The 21,889-nt window shown below is 50.0% G+C and overlaps 1 protein-coding gene across 13 annotated transcripts in view; it reads right to left on the bottom strand.

Moving 5' to 3' along the window:
* Positions 1–1,575: 1,575 nt before the first annotated feature.
* Gtf2i (general transcription factor IIi) overlaps positions 1,576–21,889 on the bottom strand; it is a 69,791-nt gene continuing 49,477 nt past the window's right edge. For all 13 annotated transcript variants that reach the window (XM_020164679.2, XM_074075757.1, XM_020164587.2 and 10 more), the window contains 18 exons: positions 19,667–19,850; positions 18,844–18,902; positions 17,047–17,118; positions 15,781–15,964; positions 15,270–15,328; positions 14,838–14,912; positions 11,319–11,420; positions 10,804–10,869; positions 10,353–10,536; positions 9,660–9,715; positions 9,474–9,554; positions 8,747–8,830; positions 8,250–8,433; positions 6,109–6,137; positions 4,796–4,837; positions 4,076–4,117; positions 3,212–3,295; positions 1,576–2,588 (listed from right to left, as the gene is read on the bottom strand). In XM_020164679.2, the coding sequence (XP_020020268.1) occupies positions 3,237–3,295; positions 4,076–4,117; positions 4,796–4,837; positions 6,109–6,137; positions 8,250–8,433; positions 8,747–8,830; positions 9,474–9,554; positions 9,660–9,715; positions 10,353–10,536; positions 10,804–10,869; positions 11,319–11,420; positions 14,838–14,912; positions 15,270–15,328; positions 15,781–15,964; positions 17,047–17,118; positions 18,844–18,902; positions 19,667–19,850 (1,562 nt within the window). In that variant the 3' untranslated portion in view covers positions 1,576–2,588; positions 3,212–3,236. The remainder of the gene's footprint in view (positions 2,589–3,211; positions 3,296–4,075; positions 4,118–4,795; positions 4,838–6,108; positions 6,138–8,249; positions 8,434–8,746; positions 8,831–9,473; positions 9,555–9,659; positions 9,716–10,352; positions 10,537–10,803; positions 10,870–11,318; positions 11,421–14,837; positions 14,913–15,269; positions 15,329–15,780; positions 15,965–17,046; positions 17,119–18,843; positions 18,903–19,666; positions 19,851–21,889) is intronic.

The raw sequence follows: 21,889 nt of genomic DNA, 5'->3' as shown, positions 1-21,889 counted from the left end.
GACAGTGTCACTCAGGGCCCAAGTGACAGGATGGTGCAGTCTGGCAGACAGAGGTGAGCACGCTAACCAGATGGTCGTCAGCAGAGTCCCACCAGCAGACTTCACGCAGAACAGGGGCTCCGGAAACTCTGAGAAATAAATTACTGGGCTGGGCACCGGTGGCTCAACTGAGAGAGGACTTTTTTCTTTTTTGGCAGTACTGGTTTGAACTCAGGGTCTCACACTTGCTAGGCAGGTGCTCTACCACTTGAGCCACTCTGCCAGCTCCTTTTAGTGTTGGGTATTTTCAAGATAGGGTCTCCCAAACTAGTTGCACAGGCTGGCCTTAAACTGCCAGCCTTCTGAGTAGCTGGGATTACAGGCAGGAGCCACTAGGACCCAGTCTGAGTGACTGCTTTGCAAGTGCAAAGCCCTGAGTTCAAACCCGTCCCCCCAAAAAAAGGGGGGCTTGTGACAGCCTGCTTTTGAGGAGCATCCTAGGACACAAAAGACCACAGGTGCGGGTCCCCAAGCCTCTTGAATGACTGAGACTACTTCTTCAGCTGCGAGGTTTCCAAACCTGAACTCGCACATCAACAGGACGAAGACCCATTTTTAAAATGGCATTTTACAATGTGCTGAGAGCCACACCTGCCCAGCAGAGCCTGGTCTCCTGGCCCTGCAGACGTGAGCTCCAGCAGGACGGAAGCACATCCTGGGGAGGTCATTTCCTTGGCTGACTTCTGTGAAGTGTACCAAGGCTACAGTGTCTAGCCGTGGACGTCGGAGTTGGCCACAAAGCCTTTCTCTCGGTCACCCTGCTCCGTCACCTGGGCATGCATCTCACTAACAGGGAATCAGACAAGCACTCTCGGTTCTGAGATGTACTTGAACTCCACGTTTTCCAACAAAGCCTTTGCTTGAACTGGTCATTTTGTGAAGTGGTCCTGGGGTCTGGGTTCAGGGGATCTGCCCCTCCCCCCAAGGCATGATGATACCATGACCTCTGCACCAGAAGCCAATGTCTGTTCGAGTTGTTACTGGGCTCTCACTTGGCAGGGTGGGCGTCACTGCCCGTGACCCTGCTCCAGGGCCATCTGTGTGCTGTGCCATGGGCCCACGTGAAGGCCTGGCCCCCAGGCCATGGTGCTTCAGGGGGACGCTGAAGCCTTTAGGGAGGGTGGGTTCCACACTCCAGGTCCCTTTCTCTCTTGCTTCTCTACCACCCGTCTCGGCCTCGGTGCTGCTAGTACAGTCCCAAAGCAGCAGGGCCAACTGGCACTGACCATGGCTTGGAAGCTCCAGAACTGGGGTGCCATCAACCTTTGCTCCTTGTCACCTAGCTCTGGCTTTCTGTCACATCACGGATGGTAAACATACCCCAGCTGATAAGGGGACAGTCTGGCAGGGACTTGCCTGCTGGGACACAGGTAGCAGCTTGGGAGCAGGGCAGCGCGCCGTTATTTTCTCGTGAAGCATGGTTTCCAGGTAGGAGGCGAGAGGCCCAATCCAGGAACAATGGTGTCATCCATGTAAAGCCACCAACCCCTCCTCAGGCTCCCCAGCTACTCATGAAGACACCTTACAAAGACATGGTGAGTGTGTGAAAGGCATGGATGGATTTATTTCTTACCCTATATCTACAATCCGAGGTAAAATATAAGCAACACATAGAAATGCCTATTCTGCTACCAGGTGATAGAACTCCATCGTGGATACCGTGATAAAGCTAACGAAATCGCTACGCCATCGCACCCTCTAGCTCTGACAGCTGGTTCTGTACAACTCTGTGAAAGTCCCGCACTGGCAGATCCGGGTGCAGAATGAGCTCGCTGGCCCCTCGCCCCACGTGGGGCCTCAGTGTTACAAGCAGGATCAGACAAGAACGAAGGCAATGACAACCCCCTGGCCCTGACCCGAGCGGAACAGCGCTCCAAACAATCCCGTGCCACTCGGGCAGCTGGTCCAGTACTCATACCTGACCGACGCCCGTGGGACATGGTGCCTTTTGTATGTGAGGACAAAAAGTGAGAGTGGAAGAGGCTGTCTGTTGGTCGTCTCTGGACACTGACTGTCCGGTAGTCCAGACGGTCTTCTTTTCATTGTGGTAAGAACATATGAACCATGATACATAGCTTAGGAAGAGGCTAGTCACATATACAGACACCAGCTGTTCACTCGGTCCCCAAGGGCAGCTGTGAACAGTGGATCACTTAATGATCTGCAAATAGAAAAACCAAAGAACCAAACATCCCAGGACTTCTCTTTGTGGCAGAAGCTGAGATGCGGCACCAGGAGATGTCTTTGCGCGACTGGAAAACACTGCAGCCAGAGGCGGCTCTGCTGAACACGTAAAAAATCAGATGAGATCGTCCCTGTCATTTTCCCTGTCGTCTTTCCAGCATTGCTGCAAAATCCTTATAATACATTCCAAAGTCAGCCAGCCATTCCAAATCTACAGTCACTCTGCTCTTTAATTCAATTCACAGAACTGCTGAAAAAGTAGACATCTCTATCTAAAAGTAGAAAAGGAGGTTTGTATAGAAGGCGTTTCTGTTGTACACGTATATTACACAGCGGGCAGCTCTTCTCAACCACGGGGACGCCAGCTACGGGAGACAAAACAAACAGCAAGCCAACAGGTTAGACAGGTGACAGGGACCCGGCACCCGCACACGTCACACTGAGAGCACCTGCTGAAAAGCTTGCGAGTCCAGGAATTGCCACGGTTAAGGCAAATGCCACACGAGTCCCTATCAGGAAAACACCGTCATGCTGCAGGTCAGAACCAACCCTGTCTGCAGCACCAACCCCTCCATGGGAGCACACACCCCACGAGGCTCAGGGAGGACAGAAGGACAGAGTGGAGCTTCGTGGGCTCTGGTCTACACCCAGCCTCCTATTAACAACCTGGCCAGGACTTGTAACTCGACCTGCACAAGTGATAGCGGCTGTCAAGAGTGACAGCTACTCCACTGTGCAGCCAGGACCACAGGGAAGGGATAAGGGTCAGGCAGTGATGGAGAGGGCGAGGTATGGCCAACAGACAGAAACACAACCTGTCCCTTTGAAGAGCAGTGCTATGATACCTGTGACTGACAGACACATGGGGACTCAAGGTGATTACAGTTCTAGGGCCAAGTCCCCAGCAGGGTTGTCCCTGCCCCAGCTCAAGGACTTGCGGGCAGACCACACGCACCCCACACAGGAGCAAGACACAGGGCTGATTTACCCTGGAAGGAAGTGGGGAAAGAGGTCTACCACGTGGGGTCCGGTTCCTGTTTGATCTGAGAGTTTCCATCCGTCTCTTTCATTTCTACCAGGAGAAACAGAGGGTACTGGTTAGTTGCACTAATGACACAAATCTGCTTGACTGTAACTCCATTTGTACCAAACTCCTTAGCCAGATAGGACAGAAGGGTTAGTGCTTCAATGCTATGTGATTTCTGGCATTTTTTTTTTTTTTCTGGTGGTGCTGAGGATGGAGCCCAGGGCCCTGTACATGGGAGACAGGTGCTCTAGCACTGAGCTATACCCCAGCCTGCCATGTAGGGATCTGACTGAGCCTGTGTACTACATGGTACATGCTATCTGGGTGCACAGCAGTCATCTGACTGTTTTAGAATCCATCAGGAGTTCTCTGGGGAGCTCGGTACTGGTGGCTCAAGCCTGTAATCCTAGCTACTCCGGAGGCAGAGATCAGGAGGATGGTAGTTTGAGACCAGCCAGGGCAAGTAGTTTGTGAGACCCTATCTCAAAAAAAACCCAACACAAAAAAGGGGCTGGTGGAGTGGCTCAAGTGGTAGGCCCTGAGTTTAAACCCCAGTACTGGGGGGAAAAAAAAAAAAAAGAAAGAAAAAAAAAGTCCTGTAATTTGGACATGACTTTGGTCATTCCCACTTGGTGTTATTTTATGGGACAAAGAAACCCAGAGCACCACTGACTCCAATGGTTCTTGCATAAACTGCAAATCCAGTTCACCCAGAAACTGAGGAACCCCGAGGACGGAGACAGCACGCAGCTGATAAAACACAGCTAGCCTCTGTCCTACAGGCCTTAAGGAACTTCCTGCTTTCTCTACCGAGTATCCCTTTACCTTCTGTTGCTGGACCTTCCATCTGGCTGGGCTCAGCTGATTCTAGAAAGAAAGACAGGAAGATGGACTTTAACAGTGTTCAGAAGTTGCTTTCCACTAGGTAAAGAAGCTACAAGGAGAGAGGGCAAAAGCCCTCCAGGCTCTCTGCACACGGGCCAAAGGAAGGAGACGCACCATCATAGGACGTCGAGTTCCTGCTCCTCCGAGAGGTGTAAGTGAGCACCATGTGCAACAGAAGTCTAAACTAACATTGGGGTTTTTCTTTGAGCTGGGATGGAACCCACACATGTGAAGCCTGTGCTCTGCCACTGAGCTGCACCCCCAGTGCCAGGTAACAAGCCTCACACAGACCGACCAGAGAGGAGGTTCCTCTTCACATATTGGCCTGGCCTTCCAGCTCATCACTTTCCACGAATGGCAGGAGGGGCAGCCACTGCCCACGTTCATGGACTTTTCAAAACCGTGACACACATCCCTCCCCACACAACCTGCTCGTGAAGCCAACCTGGTCTGTGGGCTCAGGTGGTCTGCGGCCTACAGTTCTGAGTCAGGACCCACAGTTGGAGGTGATGTCAACATGAGAGTCAGGGAGCTAAGACTGTGTGAGTATGTGTGCAGGCACACGCGTGTGTACACGGTATCCGTGACTTCCCACAGAGCTGGCAAGTGTGAGCAGGGGATGGGGTGTGTGACACTCTTGTTTCATTCTGCACCTCTTACCTTGTATCACTGGGCCTTCTGACTCATTCTGATCAACCAACTCTGAAAGGAAAGTGATGGTTTAGATGACAACGCAAGACCACAAGGCCACAATGCCACACCCACCTGTGCCTTGCTCCAGCTTCACCCTTGGGGCCTGGTTTCCTTATGACGAGGGTGGAGCAAGCACCAGGGGTTCTGGTGTATTAACCAAAATCACTAACATCAGAGTAATCACCAGAAAACCCTACTACAGCCTTGCACAGAAGAACAAGAACATTTTGAACAAAGTTGGGGACAGGTAAGCTGAGAGGACAATATTCCTCCTTGGGAACTAAAAATATACAACAGATGAACTGAAGTTTACAAAAAAGAGCCAACGAGAAAATGATCATAGGCTTTCTATTAATGACAAAATTCCATGTGATTGAAGCTGAACGTCAGTAAACTCAAGCACCATGAAGCAGGGACACCTCTCCTCTTTGCTGGCACCACCAGACAAGCACACCCTTGGCAGAACAGAAGGCATACTACAAGCAGAGTCTACAGAAACTGACTCTTGGCTTATGGTATAAGTGAACTCGACAGGAAGTGTCTGACCCAATCCATGATGCTGCCCCAGGAACAGGGCCACCTGTGTGAGGCAGGAGGAGTGAGGGGCTGGGATGCACTGGCCTTTTGAATGCCGAGGCGCTAAGACACCCACAGCCCCGCCACCACCCCTGGATGGCACAGGAGACGGTGTGGTTTCTGTGAAGAGAGTCAGTTGCAGATGGTTTGGAGTAGGGACAGGAATTCTAACTGGGAAGACACTGGAAATGCTAAAGGGACCAAGGAAGCACGCCAGGTGCACTGTGATTGTGGAAAAACAGAGTCAACAGGACAACAAAGAACATCCTAGCATGATGAAGTCAAGGCCTGGAAGGTCACCTCCACTGGTTCCCTCAGTGCGAGAGCCTGCGCTCAGGCGCCACCTGCTGTGTCAACAGACACAGTGCCATCACAGAGCAGCAGGTGCGCTGCAGTGAGAACAAGAGTAGACTGTCTGCTGGGAGCCAGTGACAGGGCAGCCCTGCAGATGTCCTCACTACCATGAGACATTTCTCCCTTGGTAGGCCGCACAGTAGCCAGAGACTGGGGGGCAGGGGGGTGTTCCACTAAAGCTGCTCAGACACAGGCAGGAGTTTGCTAACATAGGTTTAGGTATTTCCATACAGCGAGTCACTTCAAGTGCTATAGCCCAAGCCAAGTGGTCACCACTTGTAACAGAAGACAGACATGCCACCCACCCGTCCTCTTGGACCCCAGGACAAACAAGCATCAGAAATACTCACGGTTGTTAATCACCAGGCCTGGGAATGGTCTGAAGAGAAAAGGAAATTGCACATGTAACAGCTGGCGTCTGTTCTATACTCATTCGCTCTTTTTTTCTTTTCTTTTTCGCGGCACTGGGGCTTGAACTCAGGGCCTACACTTTCAGCCACTTCACTGCTCTTTTTTGTGATCAGTTTTTTCGAGATATGGTCTTGAGAACTATTTGCTCAGGCTGGTTTCAAACCTCTATCCTCCTGATCTCCTGGGTAGCTGGGATTACAGCGTGAGCACCAGATTTCAGTTACCATGTGCACACTGCATATGTGGTATAGATTATATAGTCATTTACTCCATGTGATGTAGATATTAGCTATATGTCATAGTACATGTTACACATCAGATCAATAATCACGAATTTAACACACACATGAACAACTAGAACAGAGCCACTGTCAGATGACATCCCACCCTGGGAGCACAGGAAGGAGTAGAGTCATCGTTCTTCTCACACGGGCTGCCGGAAAGGGCTTCCACTGACCCAAGAAACCTCTATTTTGAGAATGACAGGTGAACCCACAGTATTCCTAGGGAAGGAGCTGGGCTAGAGCAAAGAGGAAATGCCGCAAGAGCACAATGGTTCATGCCTGTAATCCCAGCTACTTGTGAGACTGAGACCTGGAGGATCACAGTTCAAGGCTTATCTGTGCAAATAGTTTTCAAGACCCTGTCTCCAAAATACCAGAGCAAAATGGACTGGAGGTGTGGCTCAAGTGGCAGAACACCTGCTTTGCAAGTGCGAAGCCTTGAGTTCAAATCCCAGTCCCACCAAAAAAAAAAAAAAAAAAAAAAAGAAAATGCCTTGGGAGAGTAGGTAGTGCAATGCTGGGGGAAGGGGTCTTGGGTAGATAAGCAGGAACCAGATGATAGATGGGGTCAATCTGGTGGGATCCAGCTTTGCAGGGGTCAGGAGAGTTAAGATCACTTGAGGACTTTGCATATGGAGATGTCGCTTATGTGACAAGCAAATGCTGATGGAGGGTGGAGGGTGGGAATGGACATCATTTCCACTCTAGCCAGTCAATCAGTGCTCTCAGGAGGAGCAAGCAGCATCCTCACCACACGCACAAGAAAACACAAGTGACATGGCAACCAAATGGCTGGCAAAATGTTTCTGTAAAGTGACAGACAATGCCAGGCACTGGTGGTTCACACATGTGATCCCAGCTACTCAGGAGGCAGAGATCAGGAGGATTAACGCTCGAAGTCAGCCCAAGAAAATAATTCATGAGACCCTATCTCGAAAAAACCCTTCACAATAAATGGCTGGCGGAGTGGCTCAAGGTGTAGGCCCTGAGTTCAAGCCCCAGTACTATAAATATAAAAAAGAATAAAGTGACAGACAGTAAACTATTCTAATCTAGTCTCTATAGGCCCAACTGTCTCTCCCCCAACTACTCAAATTTTCCTCAGAACAGAGAAAGCTGTCGCAGACAACACATATGTGATTAAATGTAACCGTGTTCCAAAAGACCAGAAAAATAGGTGGCAGAAAAATAGGTGGCAGGGTGGACTCTGGTCCACAGGCCGTGATTTACCAACCTCTGGCATTAAAAACTGGAGTCTCCATCATCTAGGTAGTTGGGTACAGTGGTGCATGCCTGTAATCCTAGCACTCCAGAGGCTGAGATCGGAAGTCACTAGAGCTCAGGAGTTGGAGACCAGTTTGTGCAACATAGCAAGACTCCACCAAAAAAAAAAAAAGGGAGACAAGCCAGGTGTAGCAGTGCAAGCCTACAAGCTGCTGTTGGGAGCCTGGGGCAGGAGGACCAAGAGTTCAAGGCCAGCCTGGGCTACATAAAAGGATCCTGTCTCAAAAGAAAAAAGTTAGCTGAGAAGCTGGGGGTCTAGCTCTGGTAGAGTGCTGGCCTAGTGTGCGTTTTGAGGCCCTTGGTCGGATCCCCGGCACTGCCCCTCCAGAGTTAATGAGAGGAGTAACAATAAAAGTAAGCTGGGGAGTACGAAATGCAACCTTCTGCTGATTAACAAGCCCGTGGGTTCATCACACTACAAGCTGTGCCGCAGGCTGCACAGCCCTGCACCTGGGGCCGTGACAGCCTGACGACCTTCAGACCTGCCTGGCTGAGTGGCAACGCTCACTCACCTAATGACTGTGAACTTGATGAACTCAGCAGAATCTAAGATCCTTCTCATGGAGCTGATTTCCAGGTAACTGGGGGCTTTGAACGACACCCCGGGGGGCATGCCGTCCACCACCACGCAGCCAGGGTTGATGGTGATTTTCCTATAGGGAACTTTCACAGGGAAGCCCATGCCGATCGCCTCCCCTGCAATGAGACAGCGGTGGGGTCAGAACAGCAGCCTAATGATTTCAAGTGGCAACAGAAACAAAGACCAGCATTTAGCTTACAGGTTGTCTGTGCTGTTAACAGAGGCCTTTGCACACAGCAAACAAACTTAACATTAACGTGAATTTTATTGACTTTAATATTGACCATCCACAGAAACCACACGTAATGTTCATGAAAGAAACGTAGTGAAAGCACCCGGTTCCGTTCTGCAAGGAGATTCCACAACCTAACACCGCTGACTGACAGGACCGCTTAAACCCCTCCAGGCTGAGCACATCGCGACACGTACCGAACTTCCGGCTGAAGAGGTCGTTCACTTGCTCTCTCAGCTGCCTGGCCTTCTCAACTTTGGACAGTCTTTCGTTATCATCATCTAAAAATCAAAAAGAAGAAACCCAAACAATCAGTGCACGAGAAACCTAAAGCAAAGCCTCAGAAGCTCTGTGTGAGGGCTATCGGGAAGGGTTTAGAATTACACCAGTCCCAGCTGCTTGGGACAGGGAGATTAGGAAGGTTTCTGTCCAAGGACAGGCAAGGCAAAAAGTTATGAGTCCCCAAGTCAGTTAACAAGCCAGAACAGTGGCTCTTGCCTGTGATCCCAGCTACTTGGGAGACAGTAGGTAGGAGGACCATGGTTTGAGGCTAGCCATGGACAAACACATAAAGTCCTAACCTAAAAATAACTAAAGCAAAAACAAGTCTGGACATGGCTCAGGTGGTAGAGCACCTGCCTAGAAGCATGAGGCCCTTAGTTCAAATCCCAGTACCGAAAAAAAAAAATTTAAAGCACCAACTGAAAATGCTCCAACCTTCTTCCTGTTTTGTGAAAGGACAGACAGACATTTGGGTCTGAGCTTGAGCCTGAGTTGCTGAGTCACAAACTGGCAGTGTGAAGTATTTGGCCAAGCGTGTAGGCTGGACATCCCCAAGTGATGGAAGGAGTCCCGGTAACCTGAGACAGGAGGGCCTGAGAGAAGCTAGGAGACCACAAAGGACAATGCGGGCAAAAGTCACACCTGGAATTGTCACCTGGATGATGTTAAGGTCTTCGACGCCGGATGCAGTAGTATTGACATTGGGAGATGAGTTGATTTTCCCTGGAGACAGAAAGGCAGGGTCAGCGCTTAGGGCAGACGCCCTGCCCATGTTTCTGCTAACAGCACAGAAGCCACAACTTGCCATCCCAGCTCCAGGACACTTACGGGGAGGGCTCTTGGAGGACGTGCTCTCCTTGATGGCCGTCTCGAACATCTCGGGCCTGGAGCAAGAGGGAAATGTGTGTGCTGATCAAGGGTGCACTCCCCGTGGAGCCAGCACAAGGTGAGAGCCATGACACTAAGCATGCACAGTGAGAGGCATCCTGAGATCGGGGCAGGCTCCAGGGAGAAGACAGGCAACACCACAGGAGCCTGGGCCTGCAACCTGGCTCCCAGGAGGCTGAGGCCTTGGCCACTGTCCAGCCCCACAGCCCTCGCTTAAATAAGCCAAGGTGGTCACTATGTGTGGTAATGCCACTTTGCATTACATGACAGCAGCACCCAGTGATGTAAAAGGACACCCCACGCCCAGCGAATGAAACTTTAATTTCGACTACCTTCAAATAACTGCAGAGATTATATAAGTAATCGAAATTAACCTACTGGAGCCATTATATGTTTAGGCAAACACAGGAGAAATTTGAAAACATCTCTAAGTTGTAGAAATAAAAAGCTTTTGGAAAACTGCGCCACTAGCTGGGCCCCAGCGATGTTAGTGGGTGGAGTTCGTGACATGAAGCAATTGTGTCACTTACTGGAGAACAGTCTGGCCCACAGAACTGTCTGGCATCCCCGGGTGACCTCATGCCCCTGCCCTGCCCCAACTCCATCCCCGCCCTGCCCTCCCCCACTGCTCACTTCTTGATGATGAATTTAATCTTGGCCTTGTTTCGCAGGATCTTCTCCAGCCTCGGAATGCCAAAGGTGGACGGCCTCCGGAATGGCACGCCCTCGGGCAGGCCCTCCACGTAGAAGTCTTCAGGGAAAGACTCGAACAGCGCGAATGGCACCTTCACCGCTTGCTTAAGGCCCAGGGCTTCACCTGCGCCAGGGAGTGCAGTCTGAGCAAGGCGCCTCCACACGGTCATTCCCGACAGAGCACGTGTGTGCGTGTCAACACAGAACACGGTCTGCCTTCCTGGTGCTCAGGGAAATGGGACAAAGGGACGCCGGGAAACCCAGACTCGAGCAAGGATGACATTTAATCACGAGCAATGTTACTCGGCAAATACAGGAGAAGAAACATTCTGCAAACATTCCATTTGCAGAAACAACTTTGTATTTCAAAAACGCTTCAAAATAAACCTACCGCATTTTTCATTGAAGAGGTTTTCAACTTTCTGCTTTAAGTCGGTGATTTTGGCATTCCAGGCCTCTGCGTACAGAAGACAGCATGGTGAGTTGTTTGGAGTACTCACCATTGCACAGACAGGGAACTGTCACCTCATCTCTCGTGTGGCGTTAGGAAGTTCGAAAGTAAGAACACCATCACAGCTTGGCCACCACTCCAATCCTGTCATATTATCAAGCTGTTTGAGATTACTAACACATTGACTACAACACATGACAAACGGACTCCCCCTACTGCATCCTAGTGTCACCTAGCCAGGAGTGGCTCTGAGCACAGTCCTCACAGTGCCCATTCTGCAGTGCATAGGAAAGACGCACAGGTATGGCAGTGCAGAGCAGCAAGGTGAGCTTGGCACAGTGGCTCTGTCGCCTGCTTGTTTCCTCTCTGATTTACCAGGACACAACTGACCCAGCAGAGCAAAGCATGAGTTCCTAATAAAGAGCAGAAATCAATAAAAATGAAGCTGCACTCACCGAAGGAGAACTCTCTCCCGCGAGGCTTGAAGGGAACGTTAGAGCCATTGGTCTGGGTGGGAGTTCGCACAGCAGACGTCTGAGGATTGTTGTTGTTGGGGCCTAGAGAAAAATGAAGAGAAAACTCCCTACCACCATGTACTTAAGTCTGCTAAGTACTCTCTGTGGCTTCCCTAGGGCACGCTCCATGTCCAACCTGGGCCAGAAAACATAGCAAAGTTTAGAAGCCAAGGGGCGTCCTGCTCCCACCCAGGCCTCCTCCCATTCCCCATCTCTCCCCCAGCCAGCAGCGTCCTCACTTCAGAGACCCTGCGGTCACTCCGGCCTCCCTGCACTTGGGAGCTTCTCTCCAGCTAGTCACCTGCGTCTGCCCTGTTTGCCTTCACTCCTGACTGCAGCACCGAGTGTGGCGCAGTGCCTGATCTCCGTGGAGAGCGTAATGACCACATCGGGGTAGTGAGCACCCGGCCCGCCACTCTAGTCACCTGCATGTGCTGGGAACCTCGTACTCTTTGCTACTTGTTTGAAAACCACAGTGCCGTGCTTGTGTGCTTTTCCATCCAGAACTACTCCTTCTTCCTCACGGACTCTGCTGACTCTCCTGTCTCCTCCTCTGCCCCCATTTTAGTTTCCACAAATGAGTGAGGACCTGTGCTCTGTGTCTTTCTGCTCTGCCTGATTTCACACACTTTTATGGCTGACAACACCCCAATGGTACACAAACCACACTCATCAGTGATGGGCATTTCGGCTAGTTCTCTGTTGCGGCCAGTGTGAACTGCAGCCGTGGCTGGAGAGAGGGGAGTGAGGCTCAGGGTTTAGTAAGCAGAGGTTAGCTGGGAGAGAAGAAAGGCACTGAAGGATGGATGGTTCGTGATGGCTTCACAATGTGCATTTAATCCCACAAAACAGCACACCTAAAAATGGTTAAAATGAGGCCATGTGTTCAAACCCCAGTACTGTCCCCTCCCCCCACAAAAAAATAAATTTTTTAAGGTCTATTTACAGCTACAATTTTATTTGACATGGGGCAGGGCAGTGAAGTACTCGTATTTGGTAGAATGTACACACATCTTCAAGAACAGGATCTCAATGAAAAAACCAGACACGAGGAACCATGTCTGGTTCTGTACGAACCCACATCTATACAAGAGACCGTGTGTCGTATAATCTGTCTACACAAGGGAATGCATGTCTGGTGAACCCACCATAGAGACCGTGTGTCCTATGACCCATCGATATGAAATGTCCTAAACAGAAAACAAGCCAATCAGCAGCCACAGTGGCTGCTGGGGGAGGAGGAAATGCTAATAGGAAAGGGGGTGCGCTCTGGGGTCGTGAGAATGTCCTAGAATTAGTGGTGATGACATCATGGCATGGTTAACTGTCAGTGAACTGAGTTAAAGTGGTGTATTTTAAGATATATGAATAGCACCCCAATTCTTTAAAAAACATGAGTTAAATACTCCTCTTAGTTCTGGTTTTATGAAAATGCAAATGTAAGAGCCAAGTGCCATGGAACAGCCTGTAATCCCAGCACCCAGAAGCTGAGGCAGGAGGATGGTGGAATTCAATAGGGACACCCTGTCCCAACCCCCAACTCCTTCTGCAAAGCAGAGCAAAGCAAAGGACAGAGAGTCTGGGCGAGCTTCCTGAGATTCCAGAACTGTCTCTTCATTTCCCCTTGCTGTTCTAATTCTTACTTTTCTTGTTTTAACCATGAGACTTAGGCAAAAATCTGCTAGGTGACTCTAGGGACACTTCTTGCAGTTCCTGGAAAGGGTGTGCCAGGTTGACACTGCACATCTGTCCTCCCTGGACAGAGACACGAGGACAGAAAACAGAGACAAAGCACAGCTTGTCTTCCTGCCTTTAGGCCATGGAAGCACTGTGAGGGCCAGCCCATCACTTTCAAGAGTCACAGGTGTAGCTTAGAGGCAGAGCTCTTCCTAGCACACAGAAGCCCATGGGTCCCATCCCTGGCACCACAAAAAAAAAAAAATTTTTTTTTTTTTTTTTAAAGTAGTTCCAAGGATTGAACTCAGGGCCTCTTGGGTCATGCCTCCAGCCCTTTTAGAGTTTAGTTATTTTTCAGATAGGGTTTTGCATTTTTTGTGCCAGCTGCCTTAGAATCACGACCTTCCTACCCAGACTTCCAGTGGGGCTGGGATTACAGGTGTGAGCCACCATTCCCAGTGAGAGATTTTTAGGTGAGAAAAAGAAGCGTCTTCTATTTCCAGAGAATATAATCCCAATTTTACCTAGACCTACAACCCTTATCATCTTAAGTCACTGCGTCAGCTTTTTCTTTCTGTTTTCTTAACACTGCTGACCTATCAAGTTGACCTTGAGCAATCGAGGTGAGAAGTGACAACCCCAGCAACATCATCTCCCAGAGCAAATGAATGTGATGTGTGCACCCTCACTCAGCATGTGCAGGACACCCGTGCTGACGCACTAACCTCCTACTAGAGGCTGCTGTCCTCCGCCTTGGCCTCCTTCAGTGTCCAGGTTTAAAGCAGGGTACCCTGCCCCTGCCAAGGTCCATGGACATCGCTGCCTTCTGAGGAACACACTGCTGACACTGCTCCAATGCATGGTGCAGTACCTGCCCTTACCTCGTACCCTGAGCACATGACTCACCTCTGTGACTGCTGCGCCACCCCCCACCACGTTCTCTCCCGAGCCTCTCTGGACCTTCAGACACCATGGCAAGAACACTTGGACCAGCCCCCTCAAGGGTCCAATCAGCTGGTCCCGGGACCCGTGGCCACTGACGGCACAGACATTTCTGTGACAGCAAGCACAGCTGGGGTGGAGATTCACAACCACACTCTAGGACAGGGACACTTCATACCTTTCGCATGCCTGCTCCTGCTGTGATCTTTCTGAAAGCCCTCATGCCCTTCCCTTGGACAGTGTCACTGTTCCCTCAGCTCAGCTCTTTAGGCCCCTAGCCCAAGTCATCTTACAGCAGTAATGGGTGCCCCTCCTCAGACGGTGTTGAAGTGGGGAAGTCAGTGACAAGTTTATCTGTGACTCTGGGATTCTGAACAGAAATCTTGAAGTTGGTGTAGGGAGCCCGGTATTTAACTGCACAAGGATTCCTTTAACCCTTCAGATGAGCAGACAGGGTCCTTTTGAGTAGACAACTAAACCACTGAACTGTGGACTCAAAAGGTAAAACTTGAATCCAGGACCCAAGCAGTATCACTCTGCAGTTAACAAAGGGACATGTGAAGGACACCTGTGGCATGTGTGAAGTGTCTTAATGCTGGAACACTCCTCAGGTGACAGTGCTACACACTCACTGGCAGTGGAGAGAAGGAAATGAACTTGGGGGATAACAGGATCTATCACAACACCTAAACTGTCACTCCTGAAAAAAGGAAAAGCAAAGTAGAGAAAGTTCCATGATGTTCCTCTCTGGGCCCTTATTTTACAATTAACAAAGAGAGGCATCGTGCGAAGTAATTCCAGTCAGAAAGGCGAGCTGGCAGAAACGCAGGCTGGGCCTACCTTCCACGGTGACCTCAATCTCAGGAACCTTGGAGTTGCTCCCAGGGCTCCGTGGTCTCTTCGGTGACTGCAACGCTGCAAGGTAAGCACAGGATTACTTCTGCACACTGCAGGACAAAATACAGAAGGATGCGTTGTAAGAGCGAGCAGAGTATTAGCACTCGTACAGTTTGGCTGTTTTCAAAGAAGCCTGGGAGTGTAATCCTGCAATGAGCTTCAACAGGGCTGTGGAGACGGGAGTGAGGAGGATCGCACGCATGAAGCTCTCAATGAACGTTAAGGAAAAATACAGAGAGAGGTCCATTACATAAAGTAACTCAAAAGGCAAAAACAAACAAAAGCCCCACGAGAAAATGGCTGGCGCCCGGGTCTGAGTTAAGTGAGACTTCAACGGCAAGGAGCAGAATCCACAGAGCACGTGCGACCTCTTACCTTTAGTATTGATTTTGCTAGCCATTCCAGGAGGCAAGTAGGAGATGACCAGTTCTGGTCTAGAAAGAAGAGACACAAGAGTTACGAGAATGAGAACAGCTGTGGCCAGCATGGCCCGCACTGACCACAGGACAGTGTTTGTAAAACAGAAAATGAACATGTGCTCCGGGCCCTCACCACCGCCACTGCAGAAGGTGAAGAAGACACTCAATCACTCAGTCACCCCTAGTCAGACCAGGGACAAGAGAGCAGAGAGAACCCAGGATTTATAATGGCACCAACCAAGGGACACGGGAGTCTATAAGCAACACTGAGGCCACTGTCCCCTGCTCCCTGCACAAGGAAGAGAGTGAGTACAGAATAAGAAGTTCAGGGGCGGCAGACGGGGACACAGTCCAAAGCTGACAAAGCCAAGGCTCTCCTTCAAAGATGGCAAAGCCATCCCTGTCACTTCCAGCTTGAAAAAAGTGCTTACAGAGGATGAGGATTTCAGAAATTCCAGGGAACTTACTTTTTAACAACAAACTTGATTTTATTACTTCCACGGACAATCCTTTCCAGTCGGGGAATTCCAAACCAGGTAGGGCTTCGAAAGGGGATTCCTTCTGGCAGTCCTTCCACGTAAAGGAACTCGGGATTGGACTCAAACACGGGATACGGGACTTTCACAGCCTCACCAAGTCCCAGAGCTTGAGCTGGATGAGGAAGAGAACATGCCGTGCACGTTTGAGTGTCCACGGTCTCAAACACAGAACGACAAGTCCCCACAACCTGGCATCACTGCTCAATAGTGAAGGCAATGTGCTCAGTGTGCAGTGCAGGTCAGAAGAGGGACCCTACAAGTAAGTACTTTTAAGATGAATTGACGAAACCCTTTAACTCACAAGGACAATGATGCCACAAGTCAAAGTGACCTCAGTGGGCTGGCAGAGTGGTTCAAGTGGTAAAGTACCTGCCTAGTAAGTGTGAGGCCCCGGGTTCCAACCCCCCAATAAACAAACACCTCTGTACGCTGAGCAGAAATGCACACTAAGACCTCCTCCCACAGTGGTGGCTCTAGGTGCAAGTCGGCTGACACAGCAGGAGCTGCACAGGCCACATCTCAGGAGAGCTCACTACACTAAGTCATAGTCATAAGCGACCTGATGGGGGGAAGACCAAAATGTTAACACCAGGTGTCAAGGTGTAAAGGATAGAAGCCAGGGGCGGTGGTGCACGCCTGTAATCCTAGCACTACAGAGGCTAAGGCAGGACATCTTGAGTTCCAGGACAGCCTGGGGTACATAGTGAGACCCTGTCTCAAAAAAATCAAAATAATAAATGTAACAATGAATTAATTAAAACAAAGGAGAGGAACGGCCAGTGAACACTGCTGGTACTCAGACCTCCTCCCTTCCCCACCAGTGATAGACCAAGAGAGCTAGAAGCTCTCTTGTGGCTGAGCCTCCTCAGAACCCTTCTCAAGCCTGTGCTCCAGGAAACCAGACAGCAAATCCAAGCTGAAACAAGTCAGGATGCCACCCGTGTCTGCAGTGCTACCAGCTGTGAGTCCCCACTGTGGATATGACACGAGCCCAGCTCCACCCTGCTCCCCCGCCCCAATGAGAACACTGAAAAAACAGAAGCCAAGAAATCAAGCACTTGCTTCATCTAAGCAGCAAGTTTACTGTAGAAATAAACAAAATCCATCTTCCTTCTTTTGAACCCGAACTTCAAAAATTCACTCAGAACGTGGGCTTTATTTTTGAACTAAACATACCCACTAGATTTTACTTACCAAATTTCAAATTAAAAATCTCTTCCACTTGCTTCCGTAGCTTGGTAATTCTGACATTCCAATCTTCTTTAACTACAAAGCAAAAATAATCTAATTAATGATGCTGTTTACTATATCAACACAGATCCAAATGTATTCAGGGACTAGAAAGTAAACAGCCTTCTTTCCAGGGTGCTGAGGAGTTGTTCCTGTACTTGTCAGACATAGAAACAAGAGGGACGGAGAATTCATATTCAAATTTGCACTGTCCATAAAGAACACTGGTGGCCTTCCCACACTTCTCCCTGGAGGTTCACGGGGAGAAGCAGCTGTGTTGCACCCAGGAGCTCTGGCGCCTGGAAGGGAGCGGCTGCACTTCCATCTGCTCCCCACAGGCAGCCCTGTTCTTTCTTCCTTCCACCTACCCATCCTTCCAAACAAAACCTTCCTTCCATCCATCCAGTGTGTGCCTAGAAATTCACACAAAGCAAAAGTTCATAATGAAAGCAAGTTTCCTGTTAGAAATATGTATGGCAGGCTGGGGATGGAGCCTAGTAACAGAGTGCTTGCCTAGCATGCTTGTGGCCTTGGACTCCAGCCCCACAAAACAAACGGCGGAGTATTTCTCAACCACTTTTTCTGTCCTGATGCACACAAGATGTACCCAACTGACCTTCACTAATCGCCCCACCCTAGGAGCTAAAGGATCAGTATTTTAGGGCACACTCGTAACCTCAACTTGCACCCTGGTTCACCTTCACACTCAAATTTAGGACAGCTAACCATGCGTACCGAAGACCTGTGCTCTCTTGCACACACTCAGTCACTGGCCACACCAGACTCTACGTTACAGAGAACAACCTGCACAGACCCTTGACAATAGACATTCTCACAGCTGTAGCAGATCTAGAAATCGGGTCACGTCTTCTGACAGTGGCAATACTGAGCAACAAGATGGGGGGAAAGAAGAGCACACTTAAGAGTGCCTTTTCACTGGGCGGAGGCACACTGTGCAGGGTGCAATCAAAATATTTGCCATTTTAAGAACAGCCCAGCCAGGCTCAGCGGCTTGCGCCTATAATTCCAGCTACTCGTGGGGCAGAGATTGAGAGGATGGCAGTTTGAGACCAGCCTGGGCAAAAGGTTAGTGGGACCACCCACCTTAACCAAAAGTTGAGTGCAGTGATGCATATCTGCAATCCCAGCTACGGGCAGGAGACACGGACAGGAGGATTGAGGTCCAACACAGACCCCAGGCAAAAACATGAGACCCTGACTGAAAAAGAAGCTAAAGCAAAAATGGTTGGACGTGGCTCAAGTGTAGAGTAGCTACCCAGCAAGTGTGAGGCCCTGAGTTCAAACCCCAGTACTGCCAGAAAAGTAAATGATAATGCAAACACCAAAAGGCCAGAATGAGGAAAGACGAAGGCCTAAGTGTGTCTGGGCTGATTCAGAAGGTGCTGGCCACACGTGGCCACTAAACAGGCAAGCCGTGGCCAGCTGAAACTGAGACATGCTCCAAGAACAAGTGCCAGACCAAGGGAAGGAGAGCAGAGTGTGAACATTGCAACACGTCACTGCTCCGTGCGTGACTACGGGTGTAAGCTACACCACGCCTGTGCGGAGCTACACTGGATTACCATGCACAGCATCCAGGTCAACGTTTGTCACCGGCTGCCCCTCACATCAGTCGTGGAGGCGTGCCCAACCTAAGCATCCACAAAGATGACCTGGGAAGAGGAGGCAGGAGGAGCAATCCCAAGCCTTTAAAAGATTAAATGAAAAAACCAGAAGGGAAGGAGTCCCTGTCCACCTCACCTGGTGTGTTTGTCCTTGGCTGGGTGACTTCTGTTGTACTGTGCGTCAGAAGCTCTGGTCTGTAAAGATATGACTGATGTTGGTGATAAGCACTGAGGAACAGTTCAAGCTTCTCCCACACAGCTATAACAGTCAATCACTTGTCCATATGGCTCACCCGCCTTGGCACTGAGCTACAGCCATGGCGGTGCTCACTTAGAAGGCAGCAGTGTTCACACGGGGGTCACAGGGCCTTCGAAGGCATCTTGGGCTTAAATGTGCACAACTGTCACCTCCTCCAAATCTGTCGGTGCCGAATCTTATGTGACTAAAACAGCTAGCTCGGTCATCTGAAACATTTCTTCCCTCTGCCTCCCAACACTGAACACAGCACCCCTGACCAGCAAGCAGCATGCAGCCCCTCAGCACCCTCTGGGAGTAAGGAGTAAAGGGACATGGGGGCCTCTGCCCTCCTCCGCACCCTGCTGACCTGCAAAGCCACTGAGGAAGGTAACTTGCTAAATGGAAGACCAAGTGACTGCAGAGGGTCTGTGTGGGGACCTCGCAATGACAGCCGCCCACATGGGGAAGGGAGAGTGAACACAGGTGCCTGAACCCACCTGGCCCTCCTTTTACCATGGTCGCCTTCTTTTCCCCAAATGCTCAAAGGCCCAGCCTCCCCAGGATGGAGTGTATCTAAGAGCAGGACCCAGCAGAGATGTGAGTCCACAGTGTGCTGTGACTCACGGGTAGAAAGGAAGCAGCCAAACAAGGGGAGGGCCAGCTTCGTGGAGCTCACTGAACCGCAGGAAACAGGTCCAGCATCTCTGCAGGGCCTCCTTACCTCTTTATAACAAACTTAATCCGATTGCCCACTTGGATGATCTTTTCCAGCCTTGGGATTCCATACCACGAAGGGCTTCTGAAAGGAATGTTCTCGGGGAGTCCTTCCACATAGAGGTCGTTCGGATGCGCCTCGAATTTTTGGTATGGCACGGCCTTGGCTTCAGTGCTCCCTAAGGCCTCAGCTGAAGAACAGAAAAACAAGCCAGGAGACTAAGTTTGGGCTGAGATCACTACTAAAGCAACAGCAAGGCACATGTCAACTGTTGACTTGATCTTAAAAAGATCAAACTTGCTTTCAGTACCCTTAAGAAAAAAGGATGGGGTGACTCAAGGCACGGCTCAAGAGGTCACTCAGTGAGCGGCCACATGAGCCCAGGAGTCGTAGGCCAGCCTGGGCAACAGTGCAAAACCAGGAGAGAGGGAGGGAAATCATGACAGATGACAGAGGACATAACCTAATTCTAACTTGCAAGTGTTTGGTGACTACCGATCTGATCCTTTGCAGCAGGCTCCGCTTTCACCCATCTGGGAACCTCGCAGGCACCACACATACCCCTGCACAATGTGAACCAGCCACTCCACCAGATGGCTTTCTACAGAGAACTCATGGAATGGGAAGCAAAGCAGTAAGCAGAAGCTCATACAGAAGGAAAGTTCACACTTGACCTTCTTATGATCAAAACTTTTCCAGACACTTTCCAGATAAAAGAAGAAACTGAGGAAGGAATGCCTAAGAACAGATGTTTCCGGGGTGACAGTGACTCCAGCTGTGTGAGGACACTGGGATCTGTGCAGTAGCAGAGGGTGACATGGGACCCCCTCAATGATCACTGACCACACAGTGTATTTAGGGTTCAATGAAATATTTTCCTCTACTTCTGAGCAGCTATAGAAGTCATAATTTTAAAAAGTGAAAGATGAATTTGCTAATCCCTACTCTGAAACCACATCCAATCAGAGCTCTAAAAAGAAAGACTCCAACAGTTTACACAGGACAGCACAGATGGAGGCCTGCTACCCTCATGCCTGAGGCTTAAAAGCAGTGGCTCACTTGTGATTCAACTGCATTTCTTTGTTCTTGGATTTGACTTTCTCTCAGACTTCATTCTTTCCTTCATATTATCAGCACCAGATCTGAAGGGCTCCCTATAGGAACCTTTTTCTACAAGGAAGAAGTGCTTCTGAAAATGCCCAACCTTTTCAGCCAGCATTAACATAACAATCACCATTGTACCTGAGTGACACAGGAGGCAGTGATTTTATTAAATAGACCAAAAATATATACATATACATATATATACACATAAACCGAATTTGAACAAGCTTTCTATAAAATAAAAGCAAGCAAGTGTTGTGCCTGAGGAACAGCCACTGCACTACCACTCCCACACAGTCGCCCAAGCTCCCAACATAACCGCCACCCCTCACCCCTGATGTCTTCCCGGGCCTCCTCCTGTGGCAGGGAGCAGGGCACTGTTGCCACACCACACCTCACCCTGCCCCATGGTCACGGCACAATGTGGCCTCTCCACTGACACACGACATTTACTCAATGTCTAGGAAATGTACTTGCTGTAGAAGTGGGGCCTTATTTAGATTAGAGTTCACTGGCTGCTTTGTGACCAGATGGAAGGGGACTTAAAATATTACGAGGGTCCCCTGTCCATGTTGTATAGCTAAGGACAGAGCTGAGGACAGGTGACCAAGTCCTGACTTTTTCCTAATACAGTAAGTTCTTGGGGAGTTAGAACTGTCATCAGGAAAACAGTAAGCATGAGAACTGTGCAGACAGCACCTGAGCTGCACTAAAAGCTTGTGTTAAAGTCCTCATGGCCTGCAGCTTCCTTTAGCACGAGAGATGGCCTTGGTTTTGTGATCTGAGCTGCCTGGCTGGAAGAAAGCCCCTATGGCTACACAGTGCTGTGCAGTGCCCAACACAGCTCTGACAGCACCTGTCCTCCCCAGGGCCTCTCGGAGTTAGTTCAGTCAAGCCCTTGGCATGCCGGGGTTCCCGCGGCATGAGAACCCCAAGGACCTGGAGCCCTTCACTGAGTGCTTGCTCAGCACCTGCCCGGCCCCACACACAGAGCCAACGGTAACCCAGAACAGACTACAGTCTGAACTCAGGGCTTGGGGAGGGAAGGCAGCAGCCAGCCATTGGAGCCTGAGAAAACCCAAGAGCAACATGGGATAATGAGTCCTAGCTGCCTGTGTCCTGTGG

Source organism: Castor canadensis, chromosome 6 (assembly GCF_047511655.1).
Source record: "Castor canadensis chromosome 6, mCasCan1.hap1v2, whole genome shotgun sequence".
In the NCBI taxonomy this organism is placed as follows: Eukaryota; Metazoa; Chordata; class Mammalia; order Rodentia; family Castoridae; genus Castor; species Castor canadensis.
This window is presented reverse-complemented; position numbering and strand designations above follow the sequence as displayed.